The 22,177-nt window shown below is 45.1% G+C and overlaps 1 protein-coding gene across 6 annotated transcripts in view; it reads left to right on the forward strand.

Annotated features, from left to right (window-relative positions):
• Positions 1-14,012, forward strand: part of CADM1 (cell adhesion molecule 1) — a gene marked incomplete at both ends in the record, with an annotated part of 345,003 nt that extends 330,991 nt beyond the window's left edge. For all 6 annotated transcript variants that reach the window (XM_080717832.1, XM_080717833.1, XM_080717835.1 and 3 more), the window contains 2 exons: positions 11,791-11,922; positions 13,894-14,012. In XM_080717832.1, the coding sequence (XP_080573958.1) occupies positions 11,791-11,922; positions 13,894-14,012 (251 nt within the window). The remainder of the gene's footprint in view (positions 1-11,790; positions 11,923-13,893) is intronic.
• Between the last annotated feature and the right edge of the window lie 8,165 nt (positions 14,013-22,177).

The following is a 22,177-nucleotide window of genomic DNA, read 5'->3' on the forward strand; positions in this document are numbered from 1 at the left end:
GTCACACACCATGATGTAAACTAATTATCCACCTCAGACCTTTTTCACAGCACACTGAGCTCTTGCAAAAGTAGGTTTCATGCTTGATTCCAGGATTTAGGTGTTACTAATCCAGAATAAGAAGCATATCCTAAAAAGGAGGGAGGGAGGAATTTAAAGTGGTCAGAGCTAAACAATTCTCCTGTGATGTTGTGAGACTCCACTGCCAACTAGCTACAGCTCCTTAAACACTTCCATCAGTCCCTTAGGAAATCAGTAAGCAAGGCCCCTCCCTTGTCATCGTAATGGAGAAACCAAGGCAGAGGACTGTGGGTGCTTACTCCTTCCTATCAGAAGGACAGGTGCATATTGCCCCTTCTGGAAGAGTTCCACAGCAGCTCCCTTGAATGGTTGGTTGTTGGAGTGCAGACCTTAATTGTAAATCTTGCCCAGTGAGAAAACAAGATAATACTACCCAGTTTTTCAGAATCCAATCAATATATTGCTTGCTATGTGCCCCTGTCAAACCTCAAAGATACCTTTGCTTTTCTGTTATGTACTGTCCACCAGTGTAAGCTTAGTCGGTGGATTTTTTCAAAGAGGAAGTTCCTAGGAGGCCACTTTGGTTTTGTTCACTGTTGTTTGCTTGTCTTTTAATAAGTACCCAGCTGATGCTTGTGGATGGATGGATGGATGGATGGATGGATGGATGGATGGATGGATGGATGGATTGATTGATTCTGAATCCCAATGAGTTTAGCCTCTTATTTCCAATGCGTTTAGACACGCTACAAAAACATTAACCTAGTTTTCTTTTAAAATAATAGTAGATAAGTCCTTCCTGTTTACAATGTAATGCCAGAAGTAAGCAGTTTCTGCTTGTGTTCCTGGTTGTAGATGATCTCAGTTGTGATAGACCCTCAATAAAACAACTCTGACACAGTGACCCTGTAAACTAGATCTTTTCAAGGATCCTTTTTTTAAAAAAAAAAAAAAAAAGTTTTTATGTGTTGTGTCTCATCTCTTAACAAGGATCACTCAGGTGAAAGGAATTTCTCCTCTTCAGGAAAACGTGACTAAATCAGCTATCTACCCCTTCTACCTTCTATCAATTGGGTATACTCCAGGTCTCAGCCCTGCACCGTGTCAGATGGGTCCCCGCTGCAGTTCTATCAATCACTCAAGTCAGGAGCAATAAACCAACAACTGTTTGTGTTCATAATAACTCAGTTAAATTAATAATTACGCTGCCCCCTCCCCCATGCCCTCCAGGAACACTGCAGCCATGTTGCTCAGGGGCCGTAAGTCATGTACAGCACTGATGAACTAGCAGGCTGGGGCTGGGCTGCCTTTGCATCTGGTTTGATGAACTAATCAAAAACTGATTAGCACCTTTGTACAAAGGGGATGCTGATTAATCAATTACTATTGATTGTGAGCTTGGCTTCACTCGACAGCAAAGAGACATCTGAAGGGGAAAAAAACCAACCAATAAAAATTGAGCAGCTGTCATAGTGTTTAAATTTATTAAAACAAAATACATTATTTTTTATGAAGCTGTCTCGAAATGGGTCACTGAAGGGGAGCATATTGACTGAGGAAGGATGAACTCAAATTTCTGTAGCCTAGAGACTGAATTCAATTATAAAACAAGACAAACAGGTTAACACCCATCTTAAACAGCCCATCAATAAATTAGAGTAGGTGTTGCACATTTAATGCTAAACTGTGGTAATGAATAATATTATCAATTCCCTGCTGCACTGGGGTAGAGAGTCCATCCTTTCCATATTATGGATAAATGTTGCATGCTTCCAAATAATGATGGTCTGTCTTCTCCTTGCCCTGCTACTCCCATGCCCCCATTCATGTGCTTCCTCGGTTAATGACAGCTTCAGAAGCAGCAAATGCTACGCCCTCCTCACCCAGCAAAGCCAGTCACCCAGCTGATCCTCCTCTGTAATCTGCATTAAAAAAAAAAAAAAGCAGTGCTTGTGTGTAGTTCAGTGATTAAATTATTGGCAGACCTGGGAGCTCATCCAGTCCTACTTTGAATCCTTTCATTTACTTTTTAGGTGTTAACTTTATTGATGATGTATCCACATGAGTTTTGAATTGTTTTATCAATTACATCTGCTATTTCCTGGTGACAGCTGGTGGTTATTGCCACCCATGTGGAATAGAATAGCTTTAAGCATATTTATCCTTCTTTTTTATTTTAAAACTTTAAAAAAAAAAAAAGAGTCTCTAACTGCTTCCCTCCCCTCGGCAACGGAGGGGCCTTGGGGATCTGTTGAGTGGAGTGCAGTGGTAAATAGACAGCGTGCCAGAAAGCGGCCCTCCAGCGCCAGCGCTGTCGAAGCATTCATCAGATTTCTGTTTTGGGAGCAAAGACACAGACAGGCACTACCAGAGCTCTCTGCAACTCTTGCTCTTTGAACGAGAGTGACCTGAAAATCTCTTACATGTCCGTCACGCTCCACACAAAAAAAAAGCAGGGGTGAGGGCATATTCTGCATGACTTTGGTAACTGCTGCCTAGGTGTTAGGACAAATCCAGCGAGCCAACCGTAGTCCCCTAAATGGATTACAAAGGAAGCATGGGCTCAAATATAATCTCAATTTAGATAATGGATGCACTTAAAGGCCCTTGGATCCAGATTATCAGTCTGGGTGGAACATATGGCCATCTGGTCAATAGAGCGCCCTAAAGGCCTAGCTGACTTGCTTAAAATGTGTATGAGAAACTGTCGCCATAGTCTCTAGGGGGACTCTTTCCTTACCAACACTGCCCCATAAAGTGTGGCCCCGATTTGATAAACATGCTATTTAACTCCCTTGATAGACTAACAATAATAATATAGGAAATGTCAAAGCCAGATGGGCTGGATAGATACATTTAAGGTTATTGCCCACAAATCTAAAGTATTTGGCTTGTATCTGTACACTCTAAAGCTTAGGAAGCTTTTGATACTTATACCTTCAGCAAGATCACATAAGCTCCACATGTTGGGCTGGCACTTGGAACACAGCAGTGAGCATGAGCAGAGGGAGCCAGAGGGGCCATGTGTAGATTTCCAGGGACACGCCCTGCTCTCTAGTGGTGTCTTCCCAGTGGGGTCACAGACTCCAAACAGAAGTGCATTTCAGGCAGTGACATATGATGTGGGAAAACAAAACCAGAAATATAAAAGTGAGGACTGGGGCAGGCAGGAGGGAGGCTCAGAGAAGCTCAACCTAGGAGCCGCTGAGACGGGAAGACCTGCTGGGTGTGAGTGAGTGAGTCAGCCACACACAGGAAGAACTGCAGGAAAAGCCCACGCTAAGGAATCGTGTGTTAAGAAGGGTTTGTCAATGAGGAAACTGGGCTCTGGGAGCTAAGCGATTTACTTAAAAGACAGAATTTGGCCAGGCGTGGTGGCGCATCTTGTAATCCCCGCGCTTGGGAAGCGGAAACAGGAAGATCATGCTGGTTAGAAGCCAACCTCGCTGGCTTAAGAGACCCTGTTTCCAAATAAAAATATAAAATGGGTCTGGAATTGTACCCCGGAGGTAGAAGGGCTTCCAGGAACCCCAGTACCACCAAAAAACACAGAATTTGTACCTGGGTCTTCCTGCCTCTGGAGGAAAAAGGAGACTTCTGTGTACAGTAGCTTATCCTTTTCTTGTGGACTTCACAAAGGTCTTGGGGAATCCGGTTCCTCTTGACCCTTTTCATTTCAGTGTAAGCATCCCGAGAACGCAGGGGGAAAGGTCAGCCCATCAGATGGAAAGCTATGTGTTCAGTGACCTGGAAAGATCTTTTTCTGATGTTAACTCAAGCTCCTTCCCCTTCACAGGAGACCTAAACTCTGCTCCGATTTCGGTGCCCTTGGCTCCCCTGAATTATGATCTGTTTCTCCTTGAGATGATCCTAAATGCCTTGGGAAAGTTTACAACACATAAATGCCCTTCTTTTAAAATTCAGTGAAGTACAAGGCAGTAAACTAAGAAATCGCACTGGGCCCGTGCCAGCTCATTGGTGACTTTCCCACAAGTTTAAACCTCATCCCAGTGTGGATCTTTTCCATAATCCAACAGGCTGCTGTTTCTACCATGGGGAGAAAGGAGACCACCAAACAGGAGCTTTTCCTCCAAAGTAAAAAAGTTGGCAAGCACAAAAAGTGTGAATTCCAGTTCTACAGGTTGGACACTGCCTTGGGGTGACTTCACCATATTCATGAATCCATCCTCCTCACCCCCCGCAAATGCCTGAGGCCCCCTGAAGCCTGATTGCAGAGAGATTCTAGTGGGGAACGTACGTTTGGAAATACTTCACAGCTCTGCCTTCTCTCTCAGGTGTCTGCTCCTTCAAGGAGAACTCTTTATCATCCTCAGTGCCTTTTCGTTGCTTAGAGTGGAAGAGGCAGTCACTTCTAAGAATTTATTGTTATGAGACAAGTAGAACAGACCCCTGAGCATGGCCTTTGGTGTCTGATGATGCTTTGGGAGGATTTGCATCAAGTTATTTCACTGTTGGCTCAATTAACTAAACAATTAACACTTAACAGAAACAAAGGAAAAAGAAACAGGTGTGGTGGCACATGCCTGTAATCCCAAGTACTTGGGAGGCTTAGATGGGAGGATCCCAGGTGTGAGGACAGCCTCAGCAACTTAGCAAGATCCTGCTTCGAAACAAAATATAAAAAGGACTGGGAGTACAGCTGGGAAGTAGAATGTCCTTGGGTTCAATCTCAAGTACCATGGGGGGGGGGGGCACTTATTCTCATGTTTGGTAATGAAAATCTAAAATTCTAGACACTCAACTGGTATACCTGGGTTATAACTCGAACCAGATGGCCTCCAGGTGGCCAGCTCTCAGCCTTGACCATCATCAAGGATCGAGGCCATCAGTTACATTGCTGCCGTTAATTGAAAAGAGCTTAGTGACTTCAGCTCAGCACCCACTAGGCATCTTAGCAGGTGTGAACAATGAGGAGTGTGCAGTGTAACTCTTACCCCTAAAGAGCTGATAAGTATTCACCTTGGGTCAGTGATAAGAAGTGGGGAATAAAAAACTTTTAGGCAGGTTTAAATTTGGCCAACGCTTACCCAGCCCCTTGGATATGCCAAGCCCTGAGCCAGATGGGCATTTGCATACTCAGCAACACACTGGCCTCTCTAAGCGACCGTGAAGCACATAACTGTGCCCAGTGTCTCAGAGTACCTGAGTAACCTGCCTGGAGTCACAAAGAAGCGTAGTGACGCTCCATTTCTAGCCCAGATCCGATGGCAAGTCCAGAACACTTTCCTATGGGCCATGCAGGGGATGAACTTGACCCGTGTGCATCTGCTTCCGGATGGCAGCATCGGCAGTAACAGTCCAAGCGAGCCCGAGTGTGAGGAGTGACTGTGCAGCCGCGGTCTGCACACATACTCCTCATTTAAATGAGCGCTTATTGAGCTCTGGGTGGCACAATGAGGGTGATTACTGCAGTTTTCCTTTAAAGAGCTTTAACATAGTTCCTTTGAAATGGTAGTGTCGCTGCAGTTACATCACTAGGATTGAATGCAGCTGACGGGTAGTAGTAGACGCCTGGGGTGCTATATGGGAATCTTCATGATTTTCTTGCCTTAGGTTTATTCTTACCCTTCCATTTTCTAAGACAGAAAAGAAAGGTTATGCTGCATAGAGGCTAGCGTGCTCCAATATATATTAACATCTTAATGGGAAAGCTGTGCATGTACTGTATACATTTACTACTCTCTGACAAGGGGGAATTAAATGTCAGAAGGATTTGTAGCATCTATAATTGAATTGGTGCTGAGAAAAGCAAATCTTAAAGAAGAATAACATATTAGGATTAGCAAATAATGTGGCATTTTGTCAGTGCGTGCCCTTCCGTCCGTTCCTCTTCGGTAATGAAGTTGTGCTTTTTAAAATGCACACTTATTTTTGTTGCCATAGATGAGAGCTTCAATAGGGGACGAAAATGAGTAGCTACATTTTTCAGATGGTATCGTGTGTGTGTGTGTGTGTGTGTGTGTGTGTGTGTGTGTGTTTTAGTTTTGAGTCTTTGTTTTTCTTTCGTTGTGAAGTCGGATTTCAGTTTTGCTTGAGACTTGGAAAATTCCCTCGCAGACTTTTTCTTTCTTCCGAGCAAGAAGTAGCAAATGACGTCATAGTCACTAAGCTTTTTCTGAGATAGACTAATCCCCGCAGCCCTAGGAAGCTGCAGGAGCGTTTCCATTATAAATACCAATTCTAAGAGTTTTTTAATTAAGCTGACTTGTCCAGCAAGACTTCAAGTGAGCCAAGTGACAGCTGTTGCAGAAAGCCAGCAGTTCTAACACTTTCTCCAGCCAGAAAGCTGAATATCAGAATAACCCAGTAAGTAGAAGTAGGAGGACATATTAGAACATGCCCATGTTCTAATGAGATCAGAGGTAGTTTATAACCTCTGGAAAGAACACATATGTTCATTTAAGAGGAGTGCCTGAGGCACGCATGGTAGCGCATTCCCTAGACTTTGGAAGCTGAGGCAGGAAATTCATAGCCTCAACCTAGCAAGACCCTGCTTCAAAAGAAAAAATAAGGGTTGAGGAGATGTAGCTCAAATGTAGAAAGCCCCTAGGTTCAATCTCCCATATAAGAAAGAAAAGGAAGGAAGGAAAGAAGGAAGGAAAGATGGGGGAGAAGGAGGGAGGGAGGAGAGTCCTAGATCCTACCAAGTTTGCTAAGTGTGCCTTAAAGCATGTGTCAGGGAAGTCTGAATTGTGAGGATAAGCCGATGTGGCATGCCTCCATACCCCTTGCTACATATTTCATTGTTATTATTGTATTATATGTTATATCCTCACAGGTAGAAAACTTGGTCTCCTCTTGGCAAAAACACTGATCTTAGACTCTATGTGCCTGGACTTTGGTGGGCAGGCTGCAGTCTCAGCGAGGGTCCTGCTCCATGGATCCCTCTGCCAACCCAGTCCCCCTTGCCAGGAGCTTTTCCAGGATGTGCTAGCCATTCCTGGCTGCACTTAGATCCCTGCTTTGGCAACAGAGCCTCCCAGGCTCATCACAGATCCAGGCGTATGGCATTCCCATGGCAGCTCACGTTACACGCCCCGTGCCAGGTGGTGGAGTAGCCATAGAAACAGGGATCCCGTGTAGAGCCCTGATTCCCATGGGCAGCACAGCAGCCAGGGTGCTCCGTTGTGGACGACTCTGGCAAGGGGTTTAAGGAGTGAAAGCAAGTAGAGAAAAGAGAAAGAGGAGTCCCCTAGAGGGACTGGAAGGAGACTGAGTTCCAGTAGCTACCACCTTTCTTGTCGGGCCCTAGGGAACTACTGCCCTCAGAATTTACCAGCTCCATCTTGCTTATGAGGAATAGATTAAACCATGTCAACAGCCCAAGGTAAAGAAAGCTGAGCAGTTTTGGGCATCCCTCTTGGGAGTGTCTTTGAGGGGTTGTTGTTTGTTTGTTTGTTTGTTTGTTTTGTTTGTGTCCTGCAACTTCTAAGATGCTAAACGTAAGGCCAGAGTGGTTGAAACTATGACCCAAACTTTAGTAGCCAGCTTAATATTCTGCAAGCGTCTTGTAAACTCTCACCTGGAGCCAAGTTGTCTCAGCTTTTTGCCAAAAGAAAAGCAAACTCACGAATACTAATCATCTCATGACATGTCTGTCACACTTGGAGCTGTAGAAGTGACTGCAGGATGGTTGTACCTCAGCTGAGAGTTGTTCTGAACAGCTCCCAAAATTTACACTGTCATCTAAGTCAGAATTATTCAGCAACCACTTCTAATCCACCAGAAGCCACATGTGAAACGATTTGGATGAGCCTCTTTGCTGCACGTGGACTCTGTTGACCGAGCAGGGTTGGAGGCTAGAATAATTTTTATGCTCTCAGCATATACCAAACAGAAATGGGGCTTAACTTTCCAGGATGACGAAGGCATTGCTTAGTCCCAGAACATTAACACTCTTATACCTGCTACTAAGCAAGATGAAAATTGAGGCTTCATAGAGAACAAGAAAACATAACTTTCTGAACTGAAGGGACATCCATTAGCCTGAGGTTCAGGGGCCTCAGAAGGGCTTCATGCTCCCATACATTTCAGGTAAGAAGCTGGGGTGGCTATAAAGTCTCGCTCTGGTTTCCTGGTCTAATTGGGAAAGGGAGCCTGGAATTTGGAGAGCACTGTCTGGGGAGAGCCGACGCTAATCAGGACCTGCCTGGAAAGGTCTACTCCTTATGAGGACCAAGACCTTCGGCTGTGGTGAAAGCCACAACTTTTCCACCCAGTCATCATCTCTCAAGAAACCGGCCAGAGTCTTTGCCTTGTGGGGAACAGGAAAGGCCCAGGGGCTTAAGAACTTTGTTGGAGACATGCTCGTTTGGGGGGCTGATATTTCTTTTGGTGCCGGGTTCTCATCTTCATCAGCGCAGTGCCTCCCTGTAGCTTTCCTGTCACGGCGTATCATGAAGGAGGTCTGGACCACGGGTATAGGTAGTTCTTAGCCAATGCTGGGAGACCAGTGTCACCCAGCATCCTCAAGCCAGTCGATGGCACTACGAGAGCTCTCCCACCCGTCCTGCATGTGGTCACGGAAGGGAGTGAGAGGAGTGGGAGACAGCCCTGCTCTTCACAGGGAAGGTCAGGCTGTGACAGGCACTGAGGAGCAGGCACAACTCCATTCATACCTCCCACAGTAAACACAGGAGGTGGGAGTGGGCGGGAGAGGCGGCAAGCGCTCGTAACTGGCAGTGTTCCCTGTAAATTAAACATCAGTTACCTTCTGTGTCCATCTGCAGTAATTGAAGGCAGAAAAAAATGTCTCGGTGATTAACTAGTGGTAGTAAGCCTTCTGATCAAAGTGAGTATCAGAAAATAGCTAGAGAGATTACACCTACAAATACGTATCTGCAAAATATGTATGTCCTTGAGGAGAGAGAAGATAACTAGAATGTAGGTATTTAATTTGGGCTAAATGCAGGGGGGAAATGGCATATTTAGCTCTCAGTTCATGGGGAGCAAAGGTCAAATGAATAGTATTTGGTCAAGAAAGTATTCCCACAGATGCTTGTCCAGTGAGGTTTTTGTTTTGTTTTCAGAATGTTTTTTATTTGTTTTCCTTTGTCCCAGAGCGCAAACACTTGCACATGGTCTTTCTCTCTTTGGCTTTCTCTTCTTAGGCTTCTAGAATGTTCCTGTGCTTAGGCATGGAGGAGGCAACCTTTTATTTTACTTTTATGTTATGTTATGTATGTATGTATGAATGTATGAATGTATGTACGTATGTGTTTATTTATTGTGGTACTGGGGGGTGAGCCCAGAGGCATTCTATCTCTGAACCACACCTCCAGCCCTATGGCTTTTTTAAAAAATAACTTTTTGTTTTTTAAACAGTTGATGAGGCTGGCCTTGAACCTGGGATCCTCTTGTTTCAGCCTCCCAAGTGCTGGGATTACAAGCATGCACCACCACACCTGGCCACCCTTCAACAGTAGACAACAGAGTGCCTTCCTCCAGTGGGTTAGAGCATCCTTGACAGCTTCTCGAAGCTGCTCTGTTCTGAGTCTTCTCAGGGTGGGACCTCTTCACTCCTTGCCTCTGGAACCTCTTTCCTTGATATCTGACATCTCTCTGTCTTCCCCCCAGTTCTAAGACATGTGGGGTTTGTTGAAAGACATAAACTTTAATAGGTTTAGAACTCTCGGTAGGTGGAGATGAGTTCATTCTTATTCCCACCAGAACTCCTATTTTGACCACTCCCTGAGGAAAGCACGGTCAGCTGGCTTTGCTGTTACTCCTGTCCCCTGTGCACACTTTTGACTTTGTACAGTTGGGGTGCAGGCCTCCAATGTGTAAAGCGCCCTTCTCCAACAGGCACCCGGGGTCCGCCCCAAGGGGAGCAGTCCCCTTCCACAAGCTCTATTTTCTCTAAAATAAAAAATAAAATAAATTTTCCCGGGCCAAGTTCTGCCTTGTTGAAATGACTTTCAAGACAATGGGAGCTGTGGTGTCTGCAGTCAGCGGCACTTTGGGCTACGGAGGGAGATTCCTCTCAGCCACGTTTCAAGTCGAGCTTATTAGACGTGTTGCTGGAGGGGCTTGCACATCACGGAGCGGGCTAATTGGCTGCAGCACTCTCTGCCTCCGACCCATCTCCGTTCTCCAATTAAATTCCCATCATCCTGTTGTCCTGGGCGACCTGCTGCTGCCTCCGATTTGGCGTTTCTGTTTGGGTTTGGGCTTTTGCTTTCTCTGTACTCCTTTCAAAGGTAACTTAATGAAACACTTTAAATACTCCATTTTTTAATTTAAACTCTTTTAATTAAAGCACTTTTCGTGGAACCCTCAGTCACGAGTTATTTCCCCACATCCTTCAGTACTTAATCTCCAAGCAGAATTGGAAATATCGATAGAAAGTGTAAATCATGCCCTCCTGCTGAAAGCGTTGTATCAGGTTTCGGCTCAAAAGAGCACCATTACCTTTAGCTGTCACGGATCTGTACACTTGATCGATAAACTTCAAATATTATTAGAGGTGGAGGCTTCAGAGATTTGCTCTGTTCTTTGGAGAGAGACAGAGATAAATCTTTCTTAGAAATTGACTTGAATTTGCACTCTCAGTCTTCCTGGTGAAATGCATTTCTCTTAGGCGTCCAGCAACTGCAAGGGGGCAGATTTATGGACCATGTGCTTCTTGTACTGAAATATTTAAATGGTAAATCCTTCACATATGACTTCACAAATCATGTAAAGTTAAAAGATTTTTACCGTTTCTGTTGCTGCTGTGCTTAAATCGTAAGGTACAGCTAGTAAATCATTTTAATGGAGGTGTCGTACTTGACTCAATAAAAAAAAAAAAGACAATGGTTTAGCTTCCACTCCAAAATGTTAATGTATTAATCAACGGGAGAATAATTGTTTTTTACTACGTTGTAAATCTCAGGTGCCATTAGGATTTCAGCACGGGGTGATGTAGCCACATTCCTAAATTAAAACTGTTTACGCTGCCATACATCCATCCCGCATCACCACAGCTCATTCTGGGTTCATTTTGGACTTGCTCTCCGGCCAAGCGTGTCGTTGCTCAGTCGGAAGAAGATATCCTGAGGGAGGGATACTTATAAAGGAAAATTAATTGCATCGTGAGGTGTTAAATAAATAAAATAAAACCTGTCCACAGCAATGGACAATTATTCCATGCTGTCTTTCTTTTGATATAGGTTTTTAGGTTTTAAATTGAGGCTTACTCCCTCATACATCCTAAGCGTAGCAAGCATGTCACTTGTCTTAAGTCTTATAATCCTTGTTTTATCTCTAGGCTGCTGTGGCTTTTGAGCTCCTTACTTTTCCTACACAGATACCCGTCAGGGAATAATAAGTCATTGGGCAGCTATAGAAAGATACTCTGTCCTCCCCTCCGTGGTTCCTGGGATTGCCTAAGGGTGCTGTTCAGGGCGCCCTTGAATGGTTAGGTTGGCTTCCTTAATTAGGACCCGTGACTGGATCCAGATAGAGCAGACACTGAGACTAGGTCGGGAGCGGATAGACTCCACCTCTCCCCTCCCCACCTCCCTAAGCTCACTTCACTTGCATTAGCTCCTACGCTGCTTATAATGAAATTGCCTTGTGGAGAGAACAGATCAATTCAGCACTGGACAGGTCAGTCTGTTTGCCCAGTGTAACTTGATCCATCTCGATTGTTCTCTCTGACTCCTCCATTAAAAAAGAAGGTGACCTTCTGACCCTGGAGGCAGTGGCCAGGGCTTCTGGTGTCTTGTAATAAGCTCTACATCCCTATTCCTCTTCTGATCTCAACAGATTCTCGAGCAGGTGAAGAAGGCTCGATCCGGGCAGTGGATCACGCCGTGATTGGCGGCGTCGTGGCCGTGGTGGTGTTCGCCATGCTGTGCTTGCTCATCATTCTGGGGCGCTATTTTGCCAGACATAAAGGTAAGCAAGGTGCTTTGACAGGCAGGAGCAATGTGTCACCACAGCCCCTACATTGGGGGACTTTACAAGGTTGTCCCGGATAGGCAGTGCAGTGTCTGTGGCGAAACACACACACACACACACACACACACACACACACACACAGCCTTTCTGATTCCTGAAACTGGGAGTGGAAAGAAAAAAAAAGAAGCAGAAATCTTAGCAGCTGCTGATTAGGACTCTGGGAGTTGATGAGGAACACTCCTTGATTTGGATTTTCTCTAAATATAAAGCTTTCTAGAGTTGTTATTCTCCGACCATAATTGGGAATAAAGTAAGGGGCTGGTGTGCAAGGTGTGGGGTGAACCCCCAAGTGGTAAGCACAAGAAAGCGGCCCCACCACCCGTGTCCCAGAAGGCAGACCTCGCCCCGCTGCCTGGCCCCCAGCCCTGGGTAAACCAATCACGAGGGCTGGAATCCTTCTCCGGTGTGATGTGCCCAGGTTAAAGAAAATCCTTTGCCTTAAAAGCCACATAAATATGTATTTTTAAAATTATCAGTGCAATTGATTTAAATTGCCATTAATCATCACACTTATCAGACGTGCAGCCTGGATGGGCAATCATCTTTTCCAGTGCTCCTCCTCTCTGCCCCATGCTGCTCGGAGCCTCTTCTCCCCTCCTGGTAATTTATTCTTCCTTTTCTTTGTCGGCCCTTATCTTCCTCAGTTGTTTTTCTCAAGCCCTGTGCAATAAGCTTGTGGGGTTTTCTGGGTGCTTGCCTACTGCTTGAGCGTACCTTGGGTGTGGGGGAGGCCCCTAAGCACAGCAGTGGAGCTAGGATAACAGTGCCCTTCTCCAGCGTGAAACAGTTTGGGACCCTTCTGGCATGGAGCTCCCACCTCTCCGTGTACAGGTTGATAGAGCCAGGAAGGAAGCCAGGGAATGGGCGGAGTGTGTGTGAGCAGCAGAGGAGGAGGAAGGGGCGTGTGCGTCACTACAGAAGAGAGATACAGGAGGGATGCACTTGACCGCCTGCTTTCTCAGTTCCTCACTTTGAAAACCTGAAAGTACAGCACAGTGTTCCAGCCTTTTAAACCTGAGTCTTCGGGGATGCGGTGTACTAGCACAGGGGCGGGGGGCAGTTTGGTTATGCCAGGCAGTGGAAGGTCTGCCTACATACTCTACTGAGGTGCAATCCTTGTCTTTCTGTATGTAAACTCTTGGGCTTTGGTGATAAGAGTGTCACCGACTCTGTAACGTTCTGTCTATTGTCATTATAAAGTGGCTGTGCCAATTAGCAAATCCATGAATCCGGGTCCGGGCTAGAGATACCTGATGAGAGAGAATCACTTGGTCATGAAGACAGATCCCAAGCCTTGATTCCAGCTATGACAAGGTCAAATTATTTCTCGATCTGGAACCCTCCTCTGAAATGGAAGGCACAGGAAAACCAAACCTATCTGTGCAAGTTCAGGCACATTCTCGCCTATGGAGAGCCAAAAATGATTCGTGAAGCCAGGAGGCTGTGGTTCAAATAAGCAATTGGAGATGACCGTAGAAGCGTCATGGGGCCCTAATTCATTTATTGGCTAATTGCTCTTCCTTGCTTTGGTCTTTAACCACGTGCGTGCACATCTCTGGTCATTGGTCCTTGGTGTTTACTGTTTACGCGTTAGTCAGCAGCTCTCCAGCTTTCTGCATTTTAGCTCCCACTCACGTCTTCCTCTGCTGACATCCTCTGGTCATAATCACTGCTCTAATGTCTCATTTGCTGAATTATATCGCAGCGGTTCAGTTGGAGTGGTGCCTTTGGAACCCCCGGATCCCCATTTGTCTCACCCACCTCGCTCTCTTCTTCCAATTGTTTTTTCCCCTCTGCTGCCTGCACACCACTTCGGCTGATGATGGCCATAAAGCAAGTTGCCATCTCTGTACCACTTTGCACAGAGGCCATCAGACAGTCACGGTGCTTTACCCCTTCATCTTTCAGGTACATACTTCACTCATGAAGCCAAAGGAGCCGATGACGCAGCAGACGCAGACACAGCTATAATCAATGCAGAAGGAGGACAGAACAACTCTGAAGAAAAGAAAGAGTACTTCATCTAGATCAGCCTTTTTGTTTCAATGAGGTGTCCAACTGGCCCTATTTAGATGATAAAGAGACAGTGATATTGGAACTTGCGAGAAACTCGTGTGTTTTTTATGAATGGGTGGAAAGGTGCGAGACTGGGAAGGCTTGGGATTTGCTGTGTAAAAAAGAAATGTTTGAAAAGTACACTCTGCTGTTTGACACCTCTTTTTATGTTTGTTTTTATTTTATTTTATTTTTATTTCTTCCTCCCAAGTCAAAACTTGGGTACTTGGATTTAGTTTCAGTAGACTGCAGAAAATTCTGTGCCTTGTTTTTTTGTTTATTCGTTGAGGGTTTTTTTTTTTTCCCCTTTCCTTTTTTTTTTTTTTTCATTTTTTCTTTTTTTCTTTGTGAACATTTCTTTTTCCCAAACAAATTTTGGATTTTTTTTTTCCAAAATCTCCCATTTTGGAATTTACCTGCTGGGATTCCTTAGACTTTTCCTCCCCATTTTCGTTACTGTTTCCACTTTCTTTGGTTTACTTTCGAGGTAACTGCTTTCCGTTCCAAATTCAGTTTCATAAAAGGAGAACCAGCACAGCTTAGATTTCATAGTTCAGAATTTAGTGTATCCATATGCATTCTTCTCTGTTGTCGTAAAGATATGGGTGAACAAACAATGAAAACTCTTTGCTGCTGCCCATGTTTCAAATACTTTAGAGCAGTGAAGACTAGAAAATTAGACTGTGATTCAGAAAATGTTCTGTTTGCTGTGGAACTACATTACTGTACAGGGTTATCTGCAAGTGAGGTGTGTCACAATGAGATTGAATCTGTCTTTAATTCTGTGTCTGTAGACGGCTCAGTATAGATACCCCACGCTGTCCAGAAAGGTTTGGGGCGGAAAGGAGTCCTCCTTTCTTGGTGCCCTAAACAGACCCGACAGGTGAGGTCTGTTCCTTTTATATAAGTGGACAAATTTGAGTTGCCACAGGAGGGGAAGTAGGGAGGGGGGAAAGACAGCTCTGCTCTGGTTATTTCTGTTCCAAACGATCCCATCCTCCTTTCCCAATCGGCCTTACTTCTCTCTAATTTGTAGGAAAAAGCAAGTCTGCCTGTTGTACGAATGACTGAATGGGACAGGGTTTTGGGGGGTTTTTTTATTCTTTTTTTTTTTTTTCCTTTTTCTTTTTCTTTGTGTGCTTAGTTAGGAAGGCAGTAGGATGTGGCCTGCATGTACTGTATATTACAGATATTTGTCATGCTGGGATTTCCAACTCAAATCCGTGTGAAACTTTCATTCCTTCAAATTTGGCTTGAGAAAGGCAGGAGGTACAGAAGAAAGGCCGGTATTGTTCTCACGCTGGTCTGCTGTCGGTCTCAGTTCTCGAAAGGTCAGAGCAGAGGTGGGAAAACAGCATGTAGGGATTTTCAGTTACTTAATCAAAACTCAAATGTGAGTGTTTTTATCTTTTTACCTTTCATACACTAGCCTTGGCCTCTTTCCTCAGCCTTAAAAACCATCTGCCAAAAAATTACTGATCTCGCATGATGGCAGCCATACTGCATAGCTACTAAAATACGTTACCTTGAACATATCTTAGGAGGGAGCCTCGGGAGAAGGTAGAGGAGTCAAGTCATCATGGACGTTTTGTTAAGGCAATGTGGGGGTTTTCACCGAAATGTCTAGGAAATCTAGTAGTCCTGAAGGACAAAAACTAAACTCTTACCATATGTTTTGGTAAGGCTCCAGACTCCAGATAACAGTCCCTATGGAAAGATGGCATTGGGGAAAAAAAAAGAAAAAAAAAAGATAGATCTATATATATATATATATAAATATATATTATATAACATTTTCAGTGAGTAATTTTGGATTTTGCAAGGTGCATTTTTACTATTGTTACATTATGTGGAAAACTTACGCTGATTTATTTAAGGGGAAAAAAGTGTCAACTCTCTGTTATTTGAAAGCGTGTTTATTTTTCTTGTCTTTATTTTAACCTTTGATAGAACCATTGCAATATGGGGGCCTTTTGGGAACGGACTGGTATGTAAAAGAAAATCCATTATCGAGCAGTGTTTTGTTTACCCCTCTCCTATCCCTAGGCACTTAACCAAGACAAAAAGCCACAATGAACATCCCTTTTTCGATGAATTTTATAATGTGCAGCTCTATTCCGAGCCCTTAGCACCCGTTCTGACCATAGTGTAACCATATCAAAGGGTGAGAACCATTTAGCATGTTGTTGACAAGTTTTTTCAGTTGTTCTTTTTAGAAAAAATAAAAATTAAAATTAAAAAAAATTAAAAACAAAAGATTACCATTGCTCACAAAATTGGCATCTCATTTTCGGGACCTCCCATCTTTTTGTTTTGAAAAGTGTACAGTAGTGCAGTGTTCCTGATGTAACTTTATGGCTTACAATGTTGACATGTCTCAGGTTCATGTGTTTCGATTGGTGTTTTCCGTCTCAGGTAGATTGCAAAGTGTAGGCCCCACACATTGGAAAAAAAAAAAAAAAGATAAAACAAAGCAAAAACAGGAAATTATGGGTTTTAGTTGTATATTGGTTTATGTATTTTTCTTAAGTATACAGTGCACTGTTTGAAATGTATTGTTGAGTATTACTTTGTACAGGTTGATCACTTTTTTTAGAGTGAAGAAAGAACAAACTTGTTTTTTGTGTTTTTTAAAGGAATATAAAATAATGAAGGATGTATAATTGATGCCAAATAAGCTTGTTCTTTAGTCACACCGACGTCTTACTTTTCCCTCTAGGCCAGTTCTGTTTTTAAGGTGTACATGGACAATGTTACAGTGTAAGAAACTCCATACCCATATGTTCCCATTCGCATTTTGTATTGGTTCATGTATACCATTTTTACAAAAAAAAAGAAAAAAAAAGAAGTACTATAAAATATCTGTCTTCTTAATAAAAAAATTAATGTTACAAAGTGACCCTTTCATCTCTTTATGGACTTCTTATGGACGCCTCAGCCTCTGGCCCCGACTTCCTCCTTAGGACCGTGTGCAGGGACCCAAAGCTGGCAGCGGGCACCGGGAATTGCTGCCCGCCGGCGGGGTTTCTTGGGACCGCATCCTCTCTCTGCTCATCTCTCCTGTCCTGGTCCTCTTCTCCCCTCTCAGTGGACAGGTGAGCCCAGTGCCTGGCTGAATCACGGCGCCTCTGCGTGGACCTGGTGCTTTGTGCAGGTGTGCGAGATGGGCTGCTGGGACGGGCCCTCCCGACGATCTGGCTCCTGCCACCCTCCCTCTTTCACCCACCACCCCACCAACTTTCCTGTGTTGCCTGCTCCACCTGTCTCTTCCTTTGGGGTTTTGTGTCTTAACGATACATTCTGCCTCCTTCACTTAAAGTTCTCTCTCCTTTCACACAAAGTAGCCACCTGCGGAAGAGGATTCTCCCTTGCTGTTTAGGTCACGGAGACTTCCAGGCTGGGTGGAAAGCAGGATTCAGTCTGTTGGTGTCTGTCGTCTTTGCCTTGCAGGCTGAAGTAAGCAATGGCTACACTTCACGGTGGCTGATCTTATAAATGAGCAGAAAATATCTGACTGGTCCCAAAGTGCCCTTCCCCACCATTCAGCCAGCTGTGGTTGAGTTTCCCTTTGCTCTGTGGGTTAGGAAATGGGAAAGGCTCAGCGGTGAAATAGAAGGTAAGCTCCAGAAAAGCCAAGGGCTATGTACCTCACTTTGGCTTCTTCCAACCTGGCCTGGTCTTCTGCCTATCTCTGTTTATAGAAAGAAAGAGGGAAGGAAGGAAGGGAGGGTGGGAGAAAGAGAGAGAAAAAAGTCAGATATGTAGTACTGAGTGCCTACTGTGTGTCCAGCAGAGTGAGGGGCACAGAGTAGTAGAAAGTGGTCACCAGAGACTAGCCAGAGCATCAGTTTCCCTGCTTGGAAACATGAAGCAACTCAGGTATGGGTGCCTCGCCCGCTGTACTAAGGAAGCCAGAGCATGCCTGGAGAAGGGACTTCAGTGGAGGCTGGCTCAGGGCGCAGGAGCCCCGCTAGGTCCTCCAGGGTGGTTAGTGGAGGAGAAAAGCGAGTCAGTGGTGCAGAGGGCAGTAAGCCCAGCCAGCCTGCTCACATGTAGAGAAAGGATAAAGGGAACTCCCCTACGCTGAGGGCGGGCTGAGCCACGTGGCTGTCCTCTAAGTCCAGGCAGAGGCACTGCGATTTGGGCGGATTCTCCCAGCCATTGTCACAGAGCAGAGACCAGTGGGGAACATGGATTCATCATACCTGTACATGAAGACCCATACAGGCAATTTAGGGCAGCAATCAAGAGCATAGGCTACAGTGAGCCTGCCCACGCTTAAATCCCTGCCCCACTACTTCTTGGCTGTGAAACCTCAGACACGTGTCTGACCTACCTGGACTCGGTCTCCTGCTCTGTAAGGTAGAGACTGCAGTGGCCTCAAAGGGCGTTAGGAGAAAGAAATGAGACCAGCAGCCATGGGCTGGGGTATGGCTCTGTGGTAGAGCGCATGCTTAGCATGCAGGGACGCCCTGGGTTCCATTCTCAGCACCACAAAGAGAGAAAGAGAAAGAAAGTGAGAGAGAGGGATAATCAATCAGTACTTTGGAAATAAGGATCCAGACAGAGCAGGCTTTCCTTGTGCATTCATCTTAATATAGGATAAAGGCAACTGGGGATTAAAAAGACAGGAGCTGCCAGGCGTGGTGGCGCACGCTTGTAATCCCCACACTTGGGAGGCTGAGACAGGAAGATCACACAGGTTTGAAGCCAGCCTCAGCTACTGAGTGAGGCTCTCAGCAACTTAGTGAGACCCTGTTTCCAAATAAAGTATAAAGTAGGTCTGGGAGTATAGCCCGGAGGTAGAAAAGCCCCTGGGTTCCACCCCCAGTACCACCAAAAAAAAAAAAAAAAAAAAGACAGAAACTTACCCATGACTATAAGGAGAGATTACTACCTGGAGGACATATTTGGATTTATATGTATAGGGCCACATCATACTCCTATGAACCCTGTCATAGAACATCTAATGGCCCATTTTTTTGTGTGTAGTTCTGGGGGTTGAACCAGGGGCATTCTACCTAGCTGCGCTCCTACCCTGATTTGATTTGATTTTGTTGTATTTTTATTTTGAAACAGGGTTTCACTAAGTTGTAGATGCTGGCCTTGAACTTGCATTCCTCCTGTCTCATTCTCCCAAATACTAGGATTATAGGCATGTGCCACCACACCCAGTTTCCAATGACCCATTGCTCATCAGTCACTATTCTTGAGTGCAGTTATTACAAGCCACGTGACACATGGCCCATGTCCTGTCCCCACCATTCCCTGAAACATGAGGCTCCAGATTCAGCTATAACCTTCAGAGATGGAACCCCAGAAGTTCACTGAACTGAGGCAAACAGGAGGTGGCAACTTGCCGCAAATTTGAGCTCCACGGGTCATGCAAATGAGAAGGTGCCAGAAGCAGCCACCTTGGTAAGAGCTTGATAAGTTGCCTGGTCCTTCATTTGGTACAGAAGTGAACACAGCCCTCGCTTCCTCCAGAGAGTTTTCACAAATGTTTTGGCCTGGCTGCATTCTCCAAATACATCAACTGGAACCCCGAGGTGATATGCGAGTATTAATTGGTGCAATCTTTCACTGTCCTCTGTCAACTTGAAATGTAGTTCTTGTACTGCTGTGGACTTGCTCCGTGGAGAAATGCTCCTTTGATTCTGTCATTCGGAACATTAACGCAACTATGCAGTCATTGTGTGGCAGGTAGAAAGCCCCTCCTTAAGCGTTTCTGTTTCCTTACATCATTTTGTCTCAGCCTAATATACCTTTGTGACGGGATGCCAAATACACAGCCTTACTCTTGAACTGGCAGCCAGATTCCTTCTGAGTGAAATTAGTACCCACAACCACACATGTATAATTTGGAAACATTTCCAAAATAAAGCATGTGCACATCCTGACCCACTGTACAAAGGAAGAAAGGACTCTTGGCCAACATCCAGATGACCTTGTGGCCAATATATGAAAACCTGTGGTAGGCATGGCATAGGCTCCCAGCAAGCAGCAGTTGATTAAAAGAGAGGCTCCAGTTCTGTAGTTCAAACCTTGGCGTTTGTACATCCATCTTCAATATAAGAAGCTCTCAATTCGGCCTTGAAGAAATGGGCTAGCCCTCTCTGGGGGTAGTGCCATCCGTCAGCACACTTGTTCCCCTTCCAGGGGATGATGGTATTTTGAGCAATGGCAAGCAAAGCTGTAAGGTGACATTGTTATCATATGTCATAAGGGCCCTTCAGAATGAGGTAGGGAATATCAGAAAAATTTAAACCAGACCCTTTGCCTTACTGGTGTTCACCTCAAGATGTTAAGATGTGCATTGGGTAGGAGCTGCAGGATTCGAGGACCCCGGCACACCCCCACATTGTTAGGCAGGGTGGAAAGAGGGTGGTGGGTACAGGTATAATGTGAGTACTCCATAGCTGAGACTTTGAAGCAAGAATATTCTGTTTTCGATTCTTCCAGTTCTCAGCATCCCGGGTCTCTATTACACAGGAAAATTACATCTATTTTATTTTTGTTGTTGTTGTTTCGATGGTTCATTTCCAAGGGAACACAAAATCCGTGCTGCCCCCGGTGGTCAGTGCCACAAATTACAACTCAAGCCTTGTGCATATTTAAATGTAGAATGAATCCCAAGTAGGGACCCTACTTGAAGTCTAGGGAGTTTACCCCAACGCACATGCGCACCACCCTGGCCTTCCGTTTTACTCCCTCCTGATCCTTTGAAGTGTCAAACTGGGGGAGGGAGAACCACTAACGAGGGGCCAATCAACACATGCTCTGGGCCTGGGACTTCTCCAGCTGCCCTCCAAACGTGCACTGGCTCCCAGTCATATTTCAGACGTGCCCGCTTTAAATCTTCCTTAAGTGCTATCTTCTCAGGTTAATTAATCACCAGGCTTAAACTTGCTGTTACCAGCAGGAAGTCCATCCTGAAGTCAGCAATGTTACGATTGCATCTTCTAATACTGTTTATCCTGCATTAGTGTTTACTTAGGGGGAAAATTGATCCGTAATTGATATTTCAGTCTTCCAGAGCTGGTGTTGGAAGAGCCTAATGCAAGCCTTTAATAGTGAGCAAATATTTAAATCCCTTAATGGTTGCTGAATATTGAAATGTGTGACTTTATTACTCTTTTTGGTTTGTTTTCTCTGTAGTTGTGTATTTCATCGTTTAAACTTGCAACGGATGCTGGCAGGCTCGAGTCTAGCTAATCCACAAAAGCTGTTTGCCCAGACACAGCAGTCCTGATTAAAAAGTATTGCTATGGAAGGGGCTCTTCTGCGCTAATCAGTCTCTGTTAGCTAGTGACGAAATTACTATCCATCTCTCTCTCTCTTTCTCTTTCTCTCCCTCTCTCTAGGCCTGTTTTCTCTAACCTCCTCTCCCAGAATAAAGTGAAGGGGGCAGCTCTAGTGTTGCAATTAGGAGCAGGAATCTTTTATCGTTTGGACAAGAAAGGGAAAATGCCATTACTGTCAACTGAAATGTCCTACTTGGGTTCTGTTGCTCCTACCTCCCTGCCAAAGCCCATTGCTGCTGCTGAAAGTGTATAACATTCACAGCTGTTCTTGATGGCTTGATTTTTAACACAGCCAGAAATGTAGCCCCGGAGATGCTTAAGACAGTTTATGGAAAATAATAGATTTCCTTGCAGAGACAGCCATGCATCGAGAAGGGCCTGGAGTTACGTTAGACCCAGTCAAGATCGCCAGTTTTCTCCCTTTCTGGCTTCAGTTGCAAAGCCTTTTGCTAAAAAACACGCAGGCCCTCTTGAATTCTCTGTTTTCCCGGTTGGTTTCTATCAGCACCCACAAGTCTCTGGCTATGGCGCCCTCTGTCTCACCACTCACCCGCAGCAGTCGTGAGATCTGAGAAGAAGCAGTGCCTACAGGAGCGGAAAGAAGAGAGCACTACAGATTGGAGAACTCCCGGGAGAGCCAGCCGATGAGAGCGCAGACTAGGTCCACCGGCCTGGGTGCTCCAGAGACGGACGGCCATGTCGGAGACCACCACTACCATCCCCGCCCGAGGGTGGGGGCCTTCCTTCCCTGTGTGGCACCCTGAGGGGCCATCAGAAATGCCAAGAAGTGGTGTAGTTAGTTCTGCTAGCTTTGGCCACACAGCCCCATGCCC

The sequence above is a fragment of the Muscardinus avellanarius genome (assembly GCF_963383645.1).
Source record: "Muscardinus avellanarius genome assembly, chromosome: 1".
NCBI classification, from domain to species: Eukaryota; Metazoa; Chordata; class Mammalia; order Rodentia; family Gliridae; genus Muscardinus; species Muscardinus avellanarius.